Raw genomic sequence first — 20,516 nt, 5'->3', positions numbered from 1 at the left:
ATGTTATGATAGCACTGTAACATATATTGTTACAGTTGAATTTGTTTTTTAAAGTCCCTCCAAACTAAGTTTGTGCATTGTCTGTAATTTTAGAAACATTAACAATTCATGTAAGCTATTTACAGTAAATAAAAATGATATTTGAGAGCTCATAATAAATATCGATTATATAGTCTTTTAAATAAATAAAAATTATGAGACTGATTATCTTGACATCATGTTACTATAATCTAGAGTAAGTGCTCTTACCTCTTCACCCACAGTACTTAAATATGGTCGCGTCTGACGCTGGAACTGATTTTTTTCTAAAGAAAATTGATCCTCTGTGGTTTTTCGGTACACTGGATTATCAAAATTCATTGATGTCATGTTGCGATTTTTTAAATGTCTGTATATGAAGTAAATCACCTATAAAATAAATTATCTAAAGTGTAAAACATTAAATAACTTGTATTTACTCTCAACTTTATATACAAAAATATTTTGGAAACTCGAAAGTAGTTGGAAGAATATATTGAAAAACAACTTCCCATATTATTATTTGTACTTACTATGAATAACAGAGTCAATTTTTGATTTGTCGGTTATTTCTTATTTCTTTTAGATTGGAAAATAGAAAGTAATTTCTATTGTAAGTTTATAATTCAACAATGCTATTACATTGATCATAATAGAAATATCGGAGGGACAATCTATGGGAAAACATGATCATATAATATTTATTTCTTAAAAAATATGACCATGAAACAGTTATCACATGTCAATATTTAGGAGAAAATGGAGACAGTCTTTTGAACTAGTATCAGTCTACATTAATTCTGCTTCAATTTCTACTAAAAAATAGTATTTAGATATGAACAAAATAATAAAATAACATACATAATATTTGGATAAACAAATACTTGCAACACAATAAAGGAGACCATTTTTCTATTATAATGAAAAATAAGGAAAAGTTCCATTTTTATGACAAAGTCATATATTATATATGGAATAAAAATAAAAATTGCAATTGAAAAAAAATCAGAAACACCCAAGATAATATCGAAAAGAGAATTCTAATATAATACTTGAGAATGAAATACTTACCCCACCAACGAAGGAAAAAGTTATAAAACATATCATGATTGTAATACCCGCTAAAACACCATCAGCATTTTCAGACTGTGTTGTATTAGGGTGTGATTTGTTTATTGTACCTTGAACAGAAAAAAATTATTAATTGAACATTATTATTTCGCCCTAAATTAAAGACGAATGAAGAAAAAAAGCACATGAAAATAAAAAAATTTGTGTCATTTGCTTTTTGAAATGCTATGACATAAGATTAGATTTAAGTAATATTTGTTTTGTATATTTTTGTTTTATTATTGTCTTGAGTTTACAAAAGTGCTGAAATTATAGATAGAATTGAATACAATGACACAAGTTTTGTATTTTAAAAACCTTTTTAGTTGCGATAATCGTCTAAGTGTTAGTAAGTTAATCATGCTTAACCATTTATCAAAATATTGCAAGGCGTACTTTATACCGAAAATAATTTGGAAAAAGTTATACAATTTTTTATCCAAATTAATCTGAAATATTCATAAGTAAGATTAAAAGCGACATATGTATTTCATGAATTAATTTGATCACGTCTTAAGCTTTATTAATATATGTCGTAAATATATTTCAATATAACAAATAACATATATATCTTAAGTACACTTCTTTGGAATCCTATATTTTAAAGTAAAAAATACTAAATTTATCGGAATCCAAACATTACAAAATATGAATGTTTGTCATTTATGCTTAATTCCAAAAAAAAAACATTCTTAGTATGATAAAATCTTAATAATGTCTGAAACTTCGAACAATATTTCAGATTATTTTGTTGTTGTTCTAGCTTCATTTTTATTGCCGTTTGTAATAATATTCATTATAATCTGTACAGAGAACATCAATACATTGGCAATGAAACCAAAATTTTCATTTTTTATTATGCAAAGCTTCAAAATATAACCTACCTGTGTCAAAAGATTTTCTAAAAACTAACTCTCCTTTTCTTGTTTATACCTATGTTTCTAGTTTTTGATCTAATTTTTTTATCTACAGGGTGGTCCAAGGAAAAGTTTCCACCTAGCTTTTCTCTTTTTTTTTGAAATTAAATTCAAAAATGCTCGGACACGTCTATTTTGCTTTTGAGGGGGACACATTTTAAACAAACACAAGTTTTAATTATTACGAATGAAAACAACTGCAATCGTTAGTACATTCCAATGTTTGTTAATTTTAACATGCTTTGTAAAAAAAAGTAAACTAGCCGTTAAATTGATTTATTAAAACCTTACATTAACAAATGTTGAAAATGTGACCCATTTGATTCCATACAATAATACAGATTTTGTTCAAATCTATTTCTAACATTTTGTAGCATATCAGGTGTTATGTTTCTGCACTCTGCTGTAATCCGTTGGCGAAGATCTTCTATGGACTCGGGCTTCGTGACAAAACATTTATTTTTTAAGTGTCCCCAAAGAAAAAAGTCTAAAGGCGATACATCCGGTGACCTGACAAGCTATTCAATTGGGCCCCTCTTTCCAATTCACCGTCCAGGAAACCGGTCATCTAAGAACTGTCTTACACGAGCTACATAGTGCGGAGGGGCTCCATCTTGCTAAAAATGAAGCCGATCAGCAGTATTATTTTGGTCATTTTTTTTATTATTTGTTTTATTAAAGGATCAATTGTATCTTCATTTTCCTTTCAATTAAATAATTTAGAAATGATTGTAGTTGTTTTCACTCGTAATAATTAAAACTTATTCGTATTTTTCGTTAATACCAAAATTATCGGCTTAATGTCTTTAAAGCCGTTTTCGCATTAACTGTTTTTGTAAAATTCAACAAATTGGGTATCATTAGAAAGACAATTTTGTGCCCTTTCAAATGATATATCAGTCGACCCCTCTTTCCATTTAAAATTTTAGGGTTGTTACTCACCTCCGCTAGGGGGTTAAAGGCGCAGATCGAATAATATGTTTAAAATATGTCCCCCTCAAAAGCAAAATCGACGTATTCGAACATTTTTAAATTTAATTACAAAAAAAGAGAAAAGGTACCAACTTTTTGTTGGACCATCCTGTATATAGGCAATTTATCAACATAATTGTAATCGACAGCACAAGAACAGTAGGCTATCAATTGATAATACTGAAATTTTTAATCTTTATTGTTAAATTACGTAAACAGAATCAAATACCTCATAAATCAATAATACATTGTTTTATAAATATGTCCTAAGCTCTCATTTGGTTGATTTAACATCAAGTTGTTTCAATATGTGAAGAGTTCATTCAATCAATTTTTAGAAAATCTCTTATGACTAAGACGTAAGATGAAAATTTAATTCAATACACGTTTCTGATTTTTTTATCCAGTGTGCACCTTTATCTTTTCTTTGGTTTATCAACTTTTTGTTTCTCTAAATACTTTTAAATAGTAACAAAAATAAGACAACACTGTATCTATTCATTTAAATGTTAATAAAATTATTGTCGGTATGAGGAACATACAATTTATCGAACGTATATTTTTTCAGCAGATTATTCACAAACTTGCGAATATTATCAGTATATCTAACCAAACCAAATGCAAGTACATATATAAAATATCAGCAAAATTTATATTTGAGCAAGACTAGTCCTACCGTTTTAGAAATAAAAATTATTCAGGTGAATTTGACTGCTTTTTTATCATAATTTGATAAAGTGTTCAATCTAAATACATGCAAGTAACTTAAATTAAACGGAAAATTCCTAGGTTCAGCCAAAGAAATTATAGCGATTCATACAAAGTACATAAAATATAGATTCTCTTAATTGCTATAGACCTTCAGTGGAACCTTTGGAAACTTCTAATATTATTAAATTTAATCTTTATAAAACCTTTGTTGTGATTAATTTTGAAGAAACTAACAAAAGAATCGTTCTTATTTTTGGGAATACCGAGGTAATACAGAAATTATAATTTCTATAAAAAATAAAATGACGACCTTTTTAGTGGAGGAAGCTAAGGATTGTATTATGTGTTTTATATAGTATCAATATTATTTCATCTATTTTCTTGTAATATTTTATTAATTGCGTAACTAATGATTATATTTAAGTGAAGATGTGAGTATGTTATATATCCCTCGATATTCATCATATTTTTGATACTTACTAATCGAAACCGATTGTACGGATGTTAATTCCGAGGTCACTGAGTACGAGCTAGTTGTAAGGTCTATAAAAAGCAAAATCAACACTAGCAAAATAAAATTAAGAATCTATAAGCCAATAATTTACAAGCCGTTACCTTTCATTAAATGGAAGATATTATTGTAAAAATAATATTAAACAAAAAACAAACAGTTTTAGGAAGTGAAAATATCAGTGACATTTAAATGTAAAACGTTTTATGTACAAATATGATGACGAAGAATTTTATAACATTAGAATAACTAGAATTTATATAATTCTAATTAATTATGGAGTTGATGAGAAAATCGATGTTTGTTTTTAGTTTTTTTATAAATTTTTCCATCAATTTTATACTTACTTTCAAGATTCGAGTCAAAAGACATTGTGGTTATTTCAGGATATATCACGGAATTCGAGGTAGATGTTGTAACTGTTTCTGTTAATAAATAAAAAAGTGCTTCAAAATAATGAAAATAAATAATATGTAAAATAGCACATGCATTAAATTTGAGCTAATTAGAAATAAAATAAAAAAAGTACTAAATGAATTAGCAAAATTGAAATATAAAATAAATGTTCAAATCTATAGAAGTCAATATCCCCAATAATGAATTATAATTTCAATATAAAATTAATTTCGAAAATGTTAAATGTAAAATTTTTCAAATTAAAGAATGCCAAACAATATTTTGAATGTCATCATGATGTTATGACCTGAATTTTGGATAAAGAAATTCTAACACAACTATTACTACCTCACTAGAAGCATTAAAAAAAATAAATACATCGGATATTAACAAAAACTACGGCTAAAACTGAACAAGAAATGAATAAATAGTTAGATAAAATTATTTTGGAAACTGTTAATAACATATAAAATATAAGTAGAAGATAACATAAGGAATCAGTATAACTACTTAGAAAATATTAAAAATATAACTATGATCAATAATATATTATATATTAATTTACTTTTATCTTTCACTGACATTTTATGGGACATTATTTGTTGACAGTTTCCAAAGTAAGTTCAATTTTATTTTTTAATTTATGTTATGAATAGTTTTATCCATAGTTTTTGTTATTATCATATGTATTAATTGCTGATTTATCTACACATCGATTACATCACCTTTGAATAAGTCACTAACAAATTGATTAGTTAATACTCTTATTGTTGTTTTGTACTTCTTATGTGGAAAATCTCATAATAGAGTAAATTTCACCATGTTAAGAATTTTTTACACTTGTAGCAAATTTCAAAACAGTATAATAAATTGCAGTGAAAATACAAATTTCGAGAATATGGCTGTAACTCAATTATATGGTAAATCAATTATAAAGTTGCTATTTAACATAATTTCTTCGACTGTAATCAGAAAATAATGTTAATGGGGGTAGCTGAATTATTTTAAGTTTCGAGTATCTTCTATTTTGGTTAGCAGGGGATGAAAATAAATAATGGATTTTCCTACGAGAATAGATCCAACAACCTCGAGATGAAAGTTTGTGATATTACGATTAGGCCGCCACCAACAGAAGCTCTCAATATAGTATTTCAATTTAATTTCCACCAATTTAGCAAATGTTTTGTCGATTTCTCATTTGACAATTGATTGAATTCCGTGAAGATAGATAAAGTGAAGTTAACTTTTTAAAATTATATTCCACAGACATAATAAAAAGAAGCTACAGATACTAAAATTGATTGACATGAAGACTACAGAAAAGTATCCTATTATTTGTGTCTCTTCTATTTCGAAATTAGTTTTTTTATTAATTTTTAAAAGATAGATAAAAATGGACATTTCGACTTTTCTTTAAGTCTTTATCAAAATATGCTATTTGTCAGTGTCAATATCTTACCTCGATAAAGACTTAAAGAAAAGTCGAAACGTCAATTTTATTTATCTTTCAAAAATTATTTAAAAAACTAATTTTGAAATAGAAGAGACCTAAAATCAAGAACATTTAGAAACATACAGTATGGTATAAATGAAAGGAATAAATTCTTTATTTCGTAAGCCGGCGGAAAAATCCCGAAACCCGTCGATTTTTATTTTTAAACAGGTTATTCATAAGGATACCTTTTTATTTTTGACGTCATCTATATGAGCGTGATGACGTCATCGCTAAAATTTTTAAATCTAAATGTGGGTGTTGTAATACATTATTTAAATACTTATTCAGCCATATCATTATGTACAGTAATTGATTTGCGTATTGTCACAAATATTATTTAGGAAATTTCAACAGATTTCTTAATAAAATGTATTAAGTATTGGTATGATGTATTTATTGACACACAAAAATAAATTTTGTAAAGGCCGTCACTGGTAATTAAATGTCTTATCTACCTACTTTTTACCTTTTTTAAAAATCTAGTTACCTTATCAACATCAACACTTGAACATAATTAACTTTCTGTCAAATGATTGATAGTATTATTGTATTAGACGAATTCAAAAAGTCTTGACTGAAACGCAAAGAATTAAAATTCTAATAATGATTGGTTGTGGAGATAAAGCACGTATGCAGAAAGAAGTATGTACGATATTTGATAATAAATACCCCAACTGAGAACCAATTTCACAATCCACTATAACCAAAATTGAGAAGAAATTCAGAGAAACAGGTCATGTCAAAGTCCTCCCTAAAGGTAGTAGAAAACAAACAACTAGATGTTCTGTTAGTCTTTCAAGATAATCCCCATACCAGTTCACGGCAAGTAGTATAGATAATGACATGGACCATTCAACAGTTCTTAGAAAGTTAAAGAAGGAAAAGTGGCATCCCTACAATGTAAGTTTAGTACAAGAGCTTGTGGAAAACGATTTTGATAGACAAATTGAGTTTTGTGAAATTTTGATGGAACAAAATAACATAGATCCGATGTTTTGAAAAAAGGTTCTTTTCTCGGATGAAGCTACATTTCTACTAAACGGTCATGTCAATCGTCAAACTTATCGGTACTGGGCTACAGAAAATCCACACTGGATGCAGAGTACCATACTCAATACCCAGAGAAAGTTAATGTTCGGGCGGGAATAATAGATAATAGGTTATTGAGTCATACTTTTTCAAAGAAACCTTAACAGGTCCTCGATATTTAGAATTTCTTCCAAACTTCTTGCTTCCTGAATTGAACCGGCTGTTTCCAAATAGAAATTATTTATAGCTGCAGCAAGATGGTGCGCCTCCACACTATGCTGTATTGGTGCGCAACTATTTAAACAAAGTCTTTCCAAATCGGTGGATAGGTCGAAGAGGAACAATAGAATGGCCGCCTAGGTCATCTGGTTTGACTCCTCTTGATTTCTTTTTATGGGGATACTTAAAAAGTAAAGTGTACCAAAATAGACCACAAAATATCAATGAACTCAAAGAAAGGATACGTATTGAGATTGCACAAATAACTCCGGAAGTAATAGAGAATGTTCGAGAAAAGTTCGCGGCACGTCTTTCTCATTGTATTTTAGCTGAAGGTAAACAATTTGAGCACTTAATTTAGGTTTTGTTGTATTTAATGAGTAATACATATTAAATATTTATTGTAATAATAAAATTTTATTAATTTTTTAAACAACTACAAAAATCAATTACTGTACATATTAATATGGCTGAATAGGTATTTAAAAGATCTTTCAAATAATGTATTACAACACCCACATTTCCATTTAAAAATTTTAGCGATTACGTCATCACGCTCGCATAGATGACGTCAAAAATAAAAAGGTATCCTTACGAATAGCCCGTTTTAAAATAAAAATCGACGGGTTTCAGGTTTCAGGTTTTTTCCTTAAAGTCGCCTGTTTACGAAATAACGAATTCATTCCTTTCATTTGCACCATACTGTATATATATATATATATATATATATATATATATATATATATATATATATATATATATATATATATATATATACACATCTTTCAACTAATTTCCATCGGTGTTTTAAATTGGATCCTAAATACTCTCACAACTTACCATCCTGAACACAGGTGAGACCATCTTTCAACATTCGAAGTGTTTCAGGACATGCACAAGAAATTTTTGGAGACATTTTGTTGATTTGAGGAGCAGGTAAACACAAATGAGAACAGTGGCCATTTACTGCTTGGCAATGATTCTCTCCATCTGGTTGTCTATACGGATGATAAACATGAATGACCATAGGATTCTGAATCTACAAAAAAATTTAATATTATATCCTATTACAATCAGAAATTTGCTTTTTTAGGAATTTTTTTATCAAGATTGGAATCATTGTGTTCATATTAGTCATAAGTTTATTCAATTAGTTTTCAGTTGCTATATATGATCTATTACAAAAAATATAATTATTTATATAAAACACTCACCATTTCTGTTGATGTAACTGGTTGAACATCTTTTCCAGTAAATTTATTGGCTTTGAAAACAGCTGCCTTATCCCAATCCGTCCAATACACCCAGTCTTCGAAGGTTGTTATAGAAAACGGATGCCTTAAAGCTTCAGTGGAGAATAATGTTAGTCTTCGATTCCTTCCATTATAATCACAAGAGGAAATTGTATTAAGCTTAGCATCAACCCAATAGACTTTTCTTTTTACTAAATCAAGAGTTAACCCATTAGGCCACTTCACATCATAACTTACAATAGTTTGTCTATGGGAACCGTCCATTCCAGCACGTTCTATTTTTGGAATGGTACCCCAGTCTGTCCAGAAAATCCAACCTTCCATAGGATTTAATGCTATAGCCCTGGGTTCTTCTAATCCATCTTTTATTAATATTTTTCTCATTTTACCATCAAAGTTTGCTAATTCAATAGTATTTTTTCCAGAATCTGTCCAATATATGTGATTATATATCCAATCTACAGCCAATCCATCCGATGTTGTAATATCATTCGTAATTACCGTTGTTTTTTCATTACCTTCATCTATTGGAGCTTTGTAAATCTTTTTGTCGGTGATATCGCTCCAGAAAATCATTCCAGTTCGAAATACAAAATCTAAAGCTGTTGCTGAATTTGTTTCATTGACAATACTAGTCATCTCATGATGATCTAAGGATATTTTACGAATATCTCTTCTACGTGCGAATAGAAGTGATGCATGACCTTCTATAGCTTTGCATTTTGTTAAATCTCTAGGATCTCTCATATAACCAGTTTCACATTCACACTTATAACCTCCCTTGTCATTTATACACAACTGAGAGCAGGTACCAGGAATTTCACATTCATTTATGTCTGAAAGAAAATATTAAAATTAACTATCAAATTATAAACCAATTAATATTTTTCATAAAAATGCATAACAAAAAAGCTATAAATGATTAATATATTAATCACGTATCTCATCAACAACCATAACATCCATGTTATGTATGTCCTTTTACTTTCAACACTCATAAGAAATGTAATGATGTAATAATACCCGTAAGAATGTGAGAGAACTATTATCTGTATCAGTAATATGCTACATACTATTACCTTTACATGTTCTGTTATCTATAAGTTTATAACCAGTTTCACAATCACAGTAAAATGAAGCAGGGGTATCCACGCATTTTTGTGTACAGCCTCCATTATCCTTATTACATTCATTGACACCACATAGATTTTTTGGCTCATCTTCCCAATTTGGGCAATCTTGACGACCGTCACAAACTTGAGCAAAACGAATACATTGACCACCTCCGCAATCAAAATGAGTTTTTGGATCACATTTTGGTGCTGGTAATTCTAAAAGAGAATGTTATCAATTTTATTTTTTAGGTTGAAAGTGAGCAACTCTAATATAAAATTACAATTTTGAATTCAGTAAAGTTCTTTCTTCTAAGTAGAGTACATGTGAAGTAAATATTAATTGGGAGATTAATGATTAGTAACGAGAATAGGGTATAGTTGAGTTGAGTTTGGTATATAAAAAATTTTGAAGGAAAAATGATGAAAAGATAATTGAGGACAAAAAACTGTTTGGGAAGATATTGGAGATTACTAAAAAACAGGATTCGAATCACCAGAACACCAAATGCTGGTTTGTAGTATGATGAATGAATTGTATGAAATCAATGTAGAATGAAGTGTTGTTTCTTTTAGTGATATGACATCTGAGTATACATTTTTTTTTATTACAATTTACACAAATTTTATTTTGGTATTCATGTTATACAAGATCAATTGATTGATAGAAATATGTAAATGGTTAAAGTCCGATTATATTTTGATAATAGGATTATAAACAAAACAACTGTTTCACGGGTTGAACCGCGTTGGAATTTAAAAAATTCTCGACGTTTCGGCTTCCACTTTGGAGCATTTATCAAGAGAAGGGTGAGGATAGGGTGGTTATTCGTTCATTGGTAAGGAGTGATCCGATTCCGTGGTCTCAATCTGCCTACTCTACGCAACGAATCACCCCTTTTTCTAGTTGATTCCAAGGCCTCAATCTGCCTACTCCTTGGAATTTTGTCGAGGAAATGAAAAGCTGAAACAAAAAAATATAAAATGATTAAAATAGAAAATAAATATAATATGCTTACCATCAAGAACACTGTGACACTAACACACACATGCTGGTCTTGAGCTAACTGGAGGGCTAGTCGTCTGAACTCTGTGATTAAAGGGGACGTATTGGCAGGTTTTGGGTTTTTGGCGCGCGTGGAATGTATATTGTTGGAGGGATGGGTAATAAATGTGAGGAGATCGGCTTCTCGGGGGGGTTAGAGGAACTTTTATTGTTGGCTAGAGTGGTAACCTAACCAAGTGGATAAAGAAGGTGTCTCCAAGTTACCAGTAATTTCTGACTATCGTCCCTTGTGTTCAGATAGTTTGGACGGTTCTCTATTTTGATAGCTTCTCGAATAATCCTGGACTTGAAGGAGCGGAGTGAAGAGCGACTGTTTTGGTTCTATTAAAATCAGTAGAGTGTCTGGTATGGACATGATGTTGGGCAAGGGTGGACCACACAATCAATCATAATAGAACCATAACCATGGCCCCACCCCGCTCTTTCATGTCTAGGATTATTCGGAAAGCTATCAAAATAGAGAATCGTCCAAATTGTCTGAACACAAGGGACGATATCCAAAGATTACCGGCAACTTGGAAACAGCTTCTTCATCCACTTCTCTCCAATACCACTCTAGACGACAATAAAATTTCCTCTAAACCTCTTGAGAAGCCGATCTCCTCACATTTATTACCCATCCCGCCAATAATATACTTTCCACGCACACCCAAAACCCACCAATAGGTCCCCAATAATTACAATCCAGTAATCGACCCAGCCGACTGTTCCACCAGTTTTCAATTAGCTCACAATTAGCAGTGAGTGTTAGTGTCAACAGTGTTCTTGATGGTGAGCCTTTTATTTTTATTTTCAATATTAATCATTTTGTATTTTTTTTACCGTTTTTTAATTTTCTTATTAGAATAGTTGATATATATATATATATATATATATATATATATATATATATATATATATATATATATATATGAATATACAGTATAAGAAATATGTATAAATGTATAACAATAATAAAATTTAAATTTTACTTATAATAATTAAGATTTCCGGTAATTTTTGATATTGTTAATGCTTGTAAAACTTTTAAACTCATAGAATTCAATATTCAAATTGATATTGAGAGAAATATTTCTTCTTAATAATATGAAAAATCACCGGAATTCTTAATCAATTATTTCCCATACGATGAATACATAAGTATTTGAAAGCTCCGAAAATATATTAAAGTTAGTCCACTTTGATGTTTCCTTGCCAAAAAACCGCTCTAATATATATATATATATATATATATATATATATATATATATATATATATATATATATATATATATGTATATATAATATGAGGTAATAAATTAATAGGTTATGTAATAGTTAGGAAGAGGTTTTAGGTACATGTTTATACCATAATTGTGCATTACATCATAAAGCATTTCTATTTATTAATTTATGTTACTTTGAATTACTACTGGATCTAATAGAAATAATTATAGGAAAGGAATGAGAATTAGTATTTAGTTTATTTGAAATACCAAACTGAAATGCATTCAAAGGTAAGTGAATAGATTGTTTTAAAATTTTTTTATAATTTATAAACCATATTGAATCAAATCTGTATTGAAAATTCAGTTTTAAATTTTTAATATAATTGAAAATGTTGATATTGTAATAGATTGATAGTCAATAAAACTCAAGTAGAATTACTCTTGACGCAGATGGCTGTTTATCCTCAAGAATGGTGATATAATCAATAACTAAATTGGAAACCAGTGGTAGCTTATCGAAAATACAAATTTTTAATCACCTATCACAAAATTTCAACCTACTTCAGAAACATAATTCAATACTTGTAACAAACTTTCATCCAAACATACATATCAATAACTAAGTATATATAAAATATTTACTGACCACAATTTTCTTCATCACTACCATCTGGGCAGTTCTTCTTACCATCGCAATGAAGATGTCCAACAATACATGATCGATCTTTACATTGAAATTGATCAACCCTGCAAGTAATATTCAGACAGTTGTCTGGGGCTTCATCAGAACCATCTGGACAATCTTTTGTACCATCACACAACCATCGTTTATTAATACAAGTAAATTTATCTGCGCATTCAAATTCTTCTTCAAGGCAAAACGATACTTTATCAAGCTTTGGACATCCCTATAAACAATTCATGTGTTTTTCATCAATTAGCTGTCTTTTCTATGTCATTATAAAATAAAAACAAGTTTGGACGCTTTAAAATAGATTAATAACAAATTAGTCATATGAGCTAATACAATAGAAGCATATATTCCACAAAATATTCATTTGTATATTGTACCACAGTGTATATTATCCAGATGTAAGTTACAAATATCTTTAGATATTTCTTATTATTACCGATTACAATAAATTACAATGATGTCAATCAAGATATACTCAACTTTTTGTAAGAAAATTCAAGTAAAAATAATTTCTGCTTGATCCAGACTCATATAATGTCGCATTGTAGGAATGTTAGATAAATGGATATTACTCAGATAATGAGTTAATATAGTACTTATATATAATTTACTTGCATCAATTATTTATCTCAACATTTACGGGGAAACTCTTTCAAACGTAAAGGACACCTAAAGAATTGCTGGTTCAGGAATGTAAAATCGGTAAAAGGATTGACAGAATAATAGTTGCTAAAAATTAATTACAGGCATGATCATTTTCACATCATTTTTTACTTTCTATTATGAACTAAGTGTTGTATATTATGCAAACTATAGAGTGAGCAAAACTTTTGACCTGGAGTGTATATGTGTATATGTATGAATATTCCTTAGTAATCGAATTTCAACACTTTTGGTTTAGTATGCTTTAGTATAGATAATATAGTAAAATTGATAATTTATTAAAATATAAAATTGGCATCAAATTAGAGGAATACGAAATCCTTAATTAAGAGAATTTATAGAATAAATAAAACCAAATTAGGTCACGTATCTGGGTTTATAAACATTCTTTGGCATATATGGTTAAAAACTATATAGAATCGGCAATATTAAAGGACGTCCGTAAATTGTTATATCACGCTCGAAATATCAAAGTATCAACTGAAGAAGCAAAAGAAAGAAATTTGCTCCACGATTTAAGGTTTTGATGATAGTCGGTTTTATAGACAATTGTGATTTGCCAAACAATGAAGGATATATTTTGTTAAGTATCTTTGATTAGCCAAAGACAAGTGCACGTCAAATAATAGTAAAGATAAAATTTGTCCATATAAATTGATTTCAGTTAGACTTATACTAGATTGGGATTTGGAAGACCAACATTCGCTTTGAACTGTCGGTACTGGTCAGGAGCAATACTCATAAAAAGCGTGACCCACGGTTGGTTTATTTTGAAAAATAATGTTTGGGTATCATAAGGAAATATGGTTCTACCCTTTTACTACTCACATATGGAAATTGAACAGGGAAAATATTTAAATATGACTATATTGTTCCTTGCAAATTCATATCCCAATTCATAAGATATGAGTCGGTTCAAGTAGAATGAGTCAACATCCCGCTAAGATTAACACTTACCCACTCGAACTAAATTTCCTTCATTAAATGGATTTGACAACAATAATTCAGAGTTAAATGTTCATTATGTGATTCTTGTAGTATTTTTTGGTATTTTGGCGTTATTTGTTACTTAATATTGAAAAGCAAAAGTACCATCATTAAAAAGAAAATCGTATAGAACCAAAAAAACGATACTATTGATAAATTCCTTTAAGAAGAGTTCAATTTTGAATTCACTTGCTATATATGCATCATTTAATTAGGAAGCTTACTTGTTCATCTTTTCCATCTGGACAGTCATATTCTCCATCACACCTCCACTTAGCAGCTATACAAAATTTATAAGAGCACTGGAACTCTGATGCACACGTTATGTTAGGACAATTCATTTCATCAGAATGGTCACCACAATCATCATCTAGATCACAAACCCATCGTTTCTGAATACATTTGCCATTTTTGCAAGTAAACTCATCAGATCGGCAAGTTTCATCTAAAAAATAACGTCATTATACATATAAAGTAGAATACTCACATTGTATGTCAAATTATTTACATTGTAGGTTGTCATATTAATGCAATCAATTCAAAATGAAACTTTTATAAATCATTATTAGTTGTATTGCTCCTAATATATGTTAGAGAATTACCGGTTGATTTGACATTAGAGGTTTTGTTGTAATCGGTATTCTAGACAAACGATAATAACAAATCAATGAATTTAGGAAATAGAAGTTAAAACATATATACGATATGATTGATTACATCATTTTCACTAATGATGTAATAGAAAGAATAGAAAAAAGCGTTTGGTGAAAACCAGTAAATAAATTTATCTAGAATAGTTTTGGAAATTTTGGAAAAAGTGAATCCTATACCATTTGTCAACAGGGATAATTAATTTACTTACTACATGATTTTTCATCACTTCCATCAGAGCAATCAGCATTATCATCGCACATCCATGTAAGAGGAACGCATTCTCCAGGAACAGATCTACAGGTAAATTCGTCTAAGTTGCAAACTTTTTTTTCTGTAACAAAATACATTCGCTCTATTATGAATAATGACCAATTTTTTAATTAATTTACTTTTCCTACGATTATTCGTACTGAACTCTGCAGAAAGCAATAGCCAGGACTTTTTTAGGTAAACCGTGCACAATGGGGTAATCCTCGTTTGTTGCAACTATTTTAAAATTCATTTTACCTCACTGTTTAAATTAATCGTCAATAAATTGCAATAACAAAAAACCAGACATCAATACACTTTTTGAATCTCTAATTATGTAAAGAATTTGTATATATAATTCATATTACTGATATTATTACAAATATTCAGTGAAATGTAACGGCTCGGATTATAAAAATGTATCATTGTTCCAATGTTCAGTGAAATTTAAACTTAGTTCTCGCTTGGTTAGATGTAGATTTGAGGTTCTATAGAATTATCACATCGATCACCAAAGTAAAGTAGCATGTGGAGGAATAAGAATCCAACAATTATTGCATGTGATTATTCTATTAAAAATGGTCTATATTCTAAATACATCCCATACTTCTTGTCAATAAACAGCAGATATACCTTCTTTCCGTATTAATTGTTTAATTATGAATTCTGGACTAACTGCCCTAAAACCTAGTCTGTATCTTCCTACCTCTTCATTTTTAATACATATACGAGTAGATGTATTAAATACATCAAATACATTAAATACATAAAAATCAATACTTACGGCATATTTGTTCATTTTCATCACTACCATCATTGCAGTCTTTTTCATTATCACATTGCCAATAACTTGGTATACATTTGCCACTGTTGCATTGGAATTGATCTTTTGAGCACGTTACATTACCTGAAATAAAATACTTTAGTTAAATAATTATCACATCTTAAAAAAGGAAGTAAGAGTATTATTTATACCAAGAATTAAGGTATACTGTGATAAACAACATAGTTATAGGACGTCATATAGTTATTGGGCATTCTAGTTCTAAATCTCGTAGATGTTCTAAGTATAGTTAAGATGAGTATATATAAATAAAGTCTTTTGCATAAATTTCAATATTTGACTGACGTGTGGAGGACGTGGCTTAAGCCGGTCCAACGTTTGCGCCAACATTCGCGGTCCAACGTTTGCGCCAACATTCGCGTTCCAACGTATTGCTAAACAATGGAAGGAAAGTACTGCAACTGCACGGTGCGTCTAATGTTGGCTGAACATTGAACGCAAGCTGGAACCTCACCTAAGTTTACCTAAAGTAATGAAAACGAGACAAAAAAGTGTGTGTACCGCAAGTGTTGGTTCCATCTTCGTTCCAATGTTGGGTAATCTTTTGGCACGGGTAAAAAAAACAGACTTTCCATAGGTTACGTTAGTCTTCCAATCCGATCTAAGTCATGCGCTAATTTCAATTAATCCATTGATATTTTCTCTCACAGAGAATGCATTAGTGACATTCTAAATATCCAATCACGAGTACATAACAATTTGTAGGAAATTAAAATTCCGTTTCGATAAGAATTACTTGACCTCCATTCTCGTTTGAATGCCAGGCTTAAAAGGACAGTAAAGTAAATACTACCTTTCAAATATTATTCCCCTCACAAAGTTGACGTGTTTAAGGTTTTTCAAGACATTTTTTTTTTCACAATATTTACATCTATCGGTACACTTTCGTTGGTCCCCCTTGTATATTTTTTCCTATATTTTCACATTTTTCCCAAGATACAACACGGATAACTGATAACAAGAAAGCTAATAAATTTTTTTATAAAATTCAAAATTTCGTGTGCCCAACATAATTCATGTTTTCCATTACATAAGACATATATTTACAGATAATAGTCAATGAATATTGTTGTTTTATTTGAAATTATTTTAAAAAGGCTATTAGTATCGACATAAACAACGCATCGTCTTATGTCTAATTTTAAACTATTTCCTGTACGTACGTACACATGTTTTCATAGTTTAATGCCAACTTCAAAATGTGAAATATTTTAATTACGATTTTCAATAAAAAATAGTAAGTAACACCTGTTCGAGTGAACATATATAAGCTAAAGTTTTCAACACGTTTATATTAGCTCGTTATCTTTGAACTCTGTTTTCCCTCACTTCCAAACATAGGATTAATTTGAAATTTTGCACACACATTAAAAACTGATGATAATCCAATCATTTCATAAATTCGTACCATTATCCTTGCCAGAATCACCTGGATAGTATCTAACGAAATCTATGGGGTTTATTTTTTTGCCCACCTCAAACAATCAAATACTCTCAAAATTTAGCACACTTGTCAAGGTGCGATGCAAATAAACTAATTTCTGTATTCTATACATTTTCACTTTTTAATGCATAGTCTCCTTACACTGTGTTTAACTTCTCTTTTAGTTTAGTGAGAAAAATATTTTCCCGACTTATATCGATAAGTACCGATATGTTAAAATTTATTTTTTCTACGGCTATAACACAAACTACTGTATCTTAACGATGATGAGGTACATTGAATGTCTTCAATTTCATTGTGTAACTGTTGTATTTTTTATACCCAATAAATCAGGTCTCCTGTGGAATGTCAAATTTCAAACAATGGAGTTTCAATTATAATTGCATAGTTGTGAAATGACACTAAGTTCATTTTACTTGTTACATAATTTCGCTATTATCTATTAAATCCGTAGAAAAGGTATAGTGTATAACTCGCATGGGATGCCAATTTTCCACTCGTATGATTTGCAGCAAACTTCTTACTCGTGGGAAATGACTATCATTCCTTGCTCGTTAAACAATATATTTTACTTTTTAGTTTAAATAACTAAAAAAGAATGTTTCCAAGTTTTCATTTAACTATAATTCTTTTTCATGTAGTACTGCTATTTAGGAAATAGAACTATAAAAATGCTGTTCATATAAAATAAGAATTGTGATGACACTGGGGACAGTGAAAACCTTTGAATCTCTTGAAATAACTTATGTATATAATTTATAATCAAAATTTCTATAAAAAACAAAAAATAAATTGACAATTAATCAGAAACGATATTTATTGGCAACTAATATCCAATGAATTAACAACGGTTGCCAAATTTATAAATTAATCTGAAAAGAAAATATAAATAAAATTTTTTTGAAGTATTTGATAAAAACATTAATTTTTATATACTCACATCGCACCATGGCTTCTTTTTTTGTATATTTAATCTTTATAATTTCAACATTATAAAAAAGTTTATAAAAGCAATTGTTAAGATTTTTTTACAATTATGCCAGGTAATGAAATTTCAGTTTTCAATCAGAGTCAAAATAATGGCTTTACATGCAAGCGCTTCAGTTATCCGAATAATGCGTTTAAACCAGAAAATTAACAGCGTTGAATGGAGACGCCGAACTGTGCGGCATAGCGTAATAAAATCAAAAGATGATCGGTATATAGCAGGTTATGTACATCAAACCATCATATATGTAATACTCCTATATAGACAGTTGGTATGGGAAAAAACGTCCCTACGTTACGGTGCCGAAAATATTAATTTTCTCTCTTTCTCTATCTTCACTGCACATGCTTGAGAATGCGCAGAACCGAGCAAAAACCTAGGAGGATACAGAAATCGTTGCCATTTTGTCTTCCTTAGTCGGAGCAGCTTCCACTTGTAGAAACTGTCCATATAGATATAGAAGTATTACATATATGCAAACCATAGCGGTCAGATATTCGAACTCATTTTAGAAGAACGTAACGTAACTTTTGAAATTGACAATCAATATGTTAACAAACCATCATCTACTAGCTCAAGTTGTATTGATAGCCTCAGCAGTATCTCATTCAAGATCATTCTTTTCCGATACAGTCTAAACGATGTATTTAATGAGAAAAAAATATCACTAGCACTGGCATTATATATATTTTTATTTTCACCTCCGTGTTCATTTTGAGACGTTTCTAATGAACAGTATTGGACAATCTTCGTTTATTTAAAAAATGTTTAATTAATAAATAATGTTGGAGCTACCTACCTCGTACTTGGTCAAACCAAACACAAGGTGTAAACCGTTTGAATATTGATTTCACGGAAAAGTTTCTGTAACTATTTTTTTGACATTTACATTTAATTTGTATGTGTAGTCATTTTTAATTACACTGTCAAAAGTTCTATTCCTTTACTAATTTGAATTTAACCCAATAAGTTTACACGGACTGTAGGAGTTGATTACATGAAGACTTAATCGAGTTTGTTTTATGAACTGGTGTGTGATAATTGATCATGAGCACGTCAGGATCATTTGAATTCAAGGCTTCTATTGAGAAACTACAGTATCGCAGCAATTGGTCGCGTTGGAAAACGCAAATCACCTTATTATTGAAGCATCAAAAGGTTTTGGATGTCTTAAATGGAAAGTTGACATTGGCTGCTGATGGTTCCAATAAGGATGAATTCGAAACCAAGGTCTCGCTTGCTCCGCTCTTTTTGGTGAATACACTGAATGGTACCAATGAGGAACTCACGTCTTCTTGTGAAACGGCCAAGGATATTTGGGCCTAGTTGAGTTCTATGTATGAGCTGAGTTCAGGTCAGAGATTATATAGGCTTCTGGAATTTTTCTTTTCTTATGGAATCATAAATGCCCAGGATGGAATTCTCAATGTCATGTTGCACGCCTTCAGCGAATTAATATTGATGGGGCGGATCATGTGAACTGCTCCTCCCCCTTACTTAGAATTTAAAAGTGTCTGGGAGAGTGTTCCTATTCGAGACAGAACCCTCAATAGCCTAACGGAACGTTTAAGACTAACTGAAATGCGTCTGCCGAGCAAGGTGATAAAGTAGCACTTCTTGCCACCAGGAAGACAATTGGACTCGCGATTGTCCTAACCGCTGAAATAATAAAGCCGAGGATCAACTACCAGAGACATGCTCATATATGTGACCATGTTTCAACATATGGCTCAGACTCTACTTTATGGGTGGCCGACACTGGGGCAACCCAGCGTATGAAGAATTTGGAAGAATACTTCGATTCCTTCAAACTCTTCCAGACACCTAGGTACATTCAGGTTGGCAACCATGATGTTATCAAGGCATACGGACAGGGAAATATACTTGTGTTAAAATGTTAAAATACATAGAAAATGGGAGACAAACCACCCGAAAGATGTATGGTACATGCCTAATGTCTAATGGCTTGTATGCTC

At 30.2% G+C, this 20,516-nt stretch overlaps 1 protein-coding gene across 3 annotated transcripts in view; it reads right to left on the bottom strand.

Moving 5' to 3' along the window:
* The window catches only part of LOC130450626 (very low-density lipoprotein receptor-like), a 71,150-nt gene that overhangs the window by 3,975 nt on the left and 46,659 nt on the right, over window positions 1-20,516 (bottom strand). For 2 of the 3 annotated variants that reach the window (XM_056789117.1, XM_056789119.1), the window contains 11 exons: window positions 16,049-16,171; window positions 15,224-15,346; window positions 14,586-14,806; window positions 12,664-12,925; window positions 9,711-9,962; window positions 8,593-9,467; window positions 8,219-8,417; window positions 4,587-4,664; window positions 4,209-4,271; window positions 1,090-1,199; window positions 250-408 (listed from right to left, as the gene is read on the bottom strand). In XM_056789117.1, the coding sequence (XP_056645095.1) occupies window positions 250-408; window positions 1,090-1,199; window positions 4,209-4,271; window positions 4,587-4,664; window positions 8,219-8,417; window positions 8,593-9,467; window positions 9,711-9,962; window positions 12,664-12,925; window positions 14,586-14,806; window positions 15,224-15,346; window positions 16,049-16,171 (2,465 nt within the window). The remainder of the gene's footprint in view (window positions 1-249; window positions 409-1,089; window positions 1,200-4,208; window positions 4,272-4,586; window positions 4,665-8,218; window positions 8,418-8,592; window positions 9,468-9,710; window positions 9,963-12,663; window positions 12,926-14,585; window positions 14,807-15,223; window positions 15,347-16,048; window positions 16,172-20,516) is intronic. The other variant, XM_056789118.1, reaches the window with a different exon arrangement.

This window comes from Diorhabda sublineata, chromosome X (assembly GCF_026230105.1).
Source record: "Diorhabda sublineata isolate icDioSubl1.1 chromosome X, icDioSubl1.1, whole genome shotgun sequence".
Lineage (NCBI taxonomy): Eukaryota > Metazoa > Arthropoda > Insecta > Coleoptera > Chrysomelidae > Diorhabda > Diorhabda sublineata.
The sequence above is the reverse complement of the archived record's forward strand: the minus strand, read 5'-3'. Positions and strand labels throughout refer to the sequence as shown.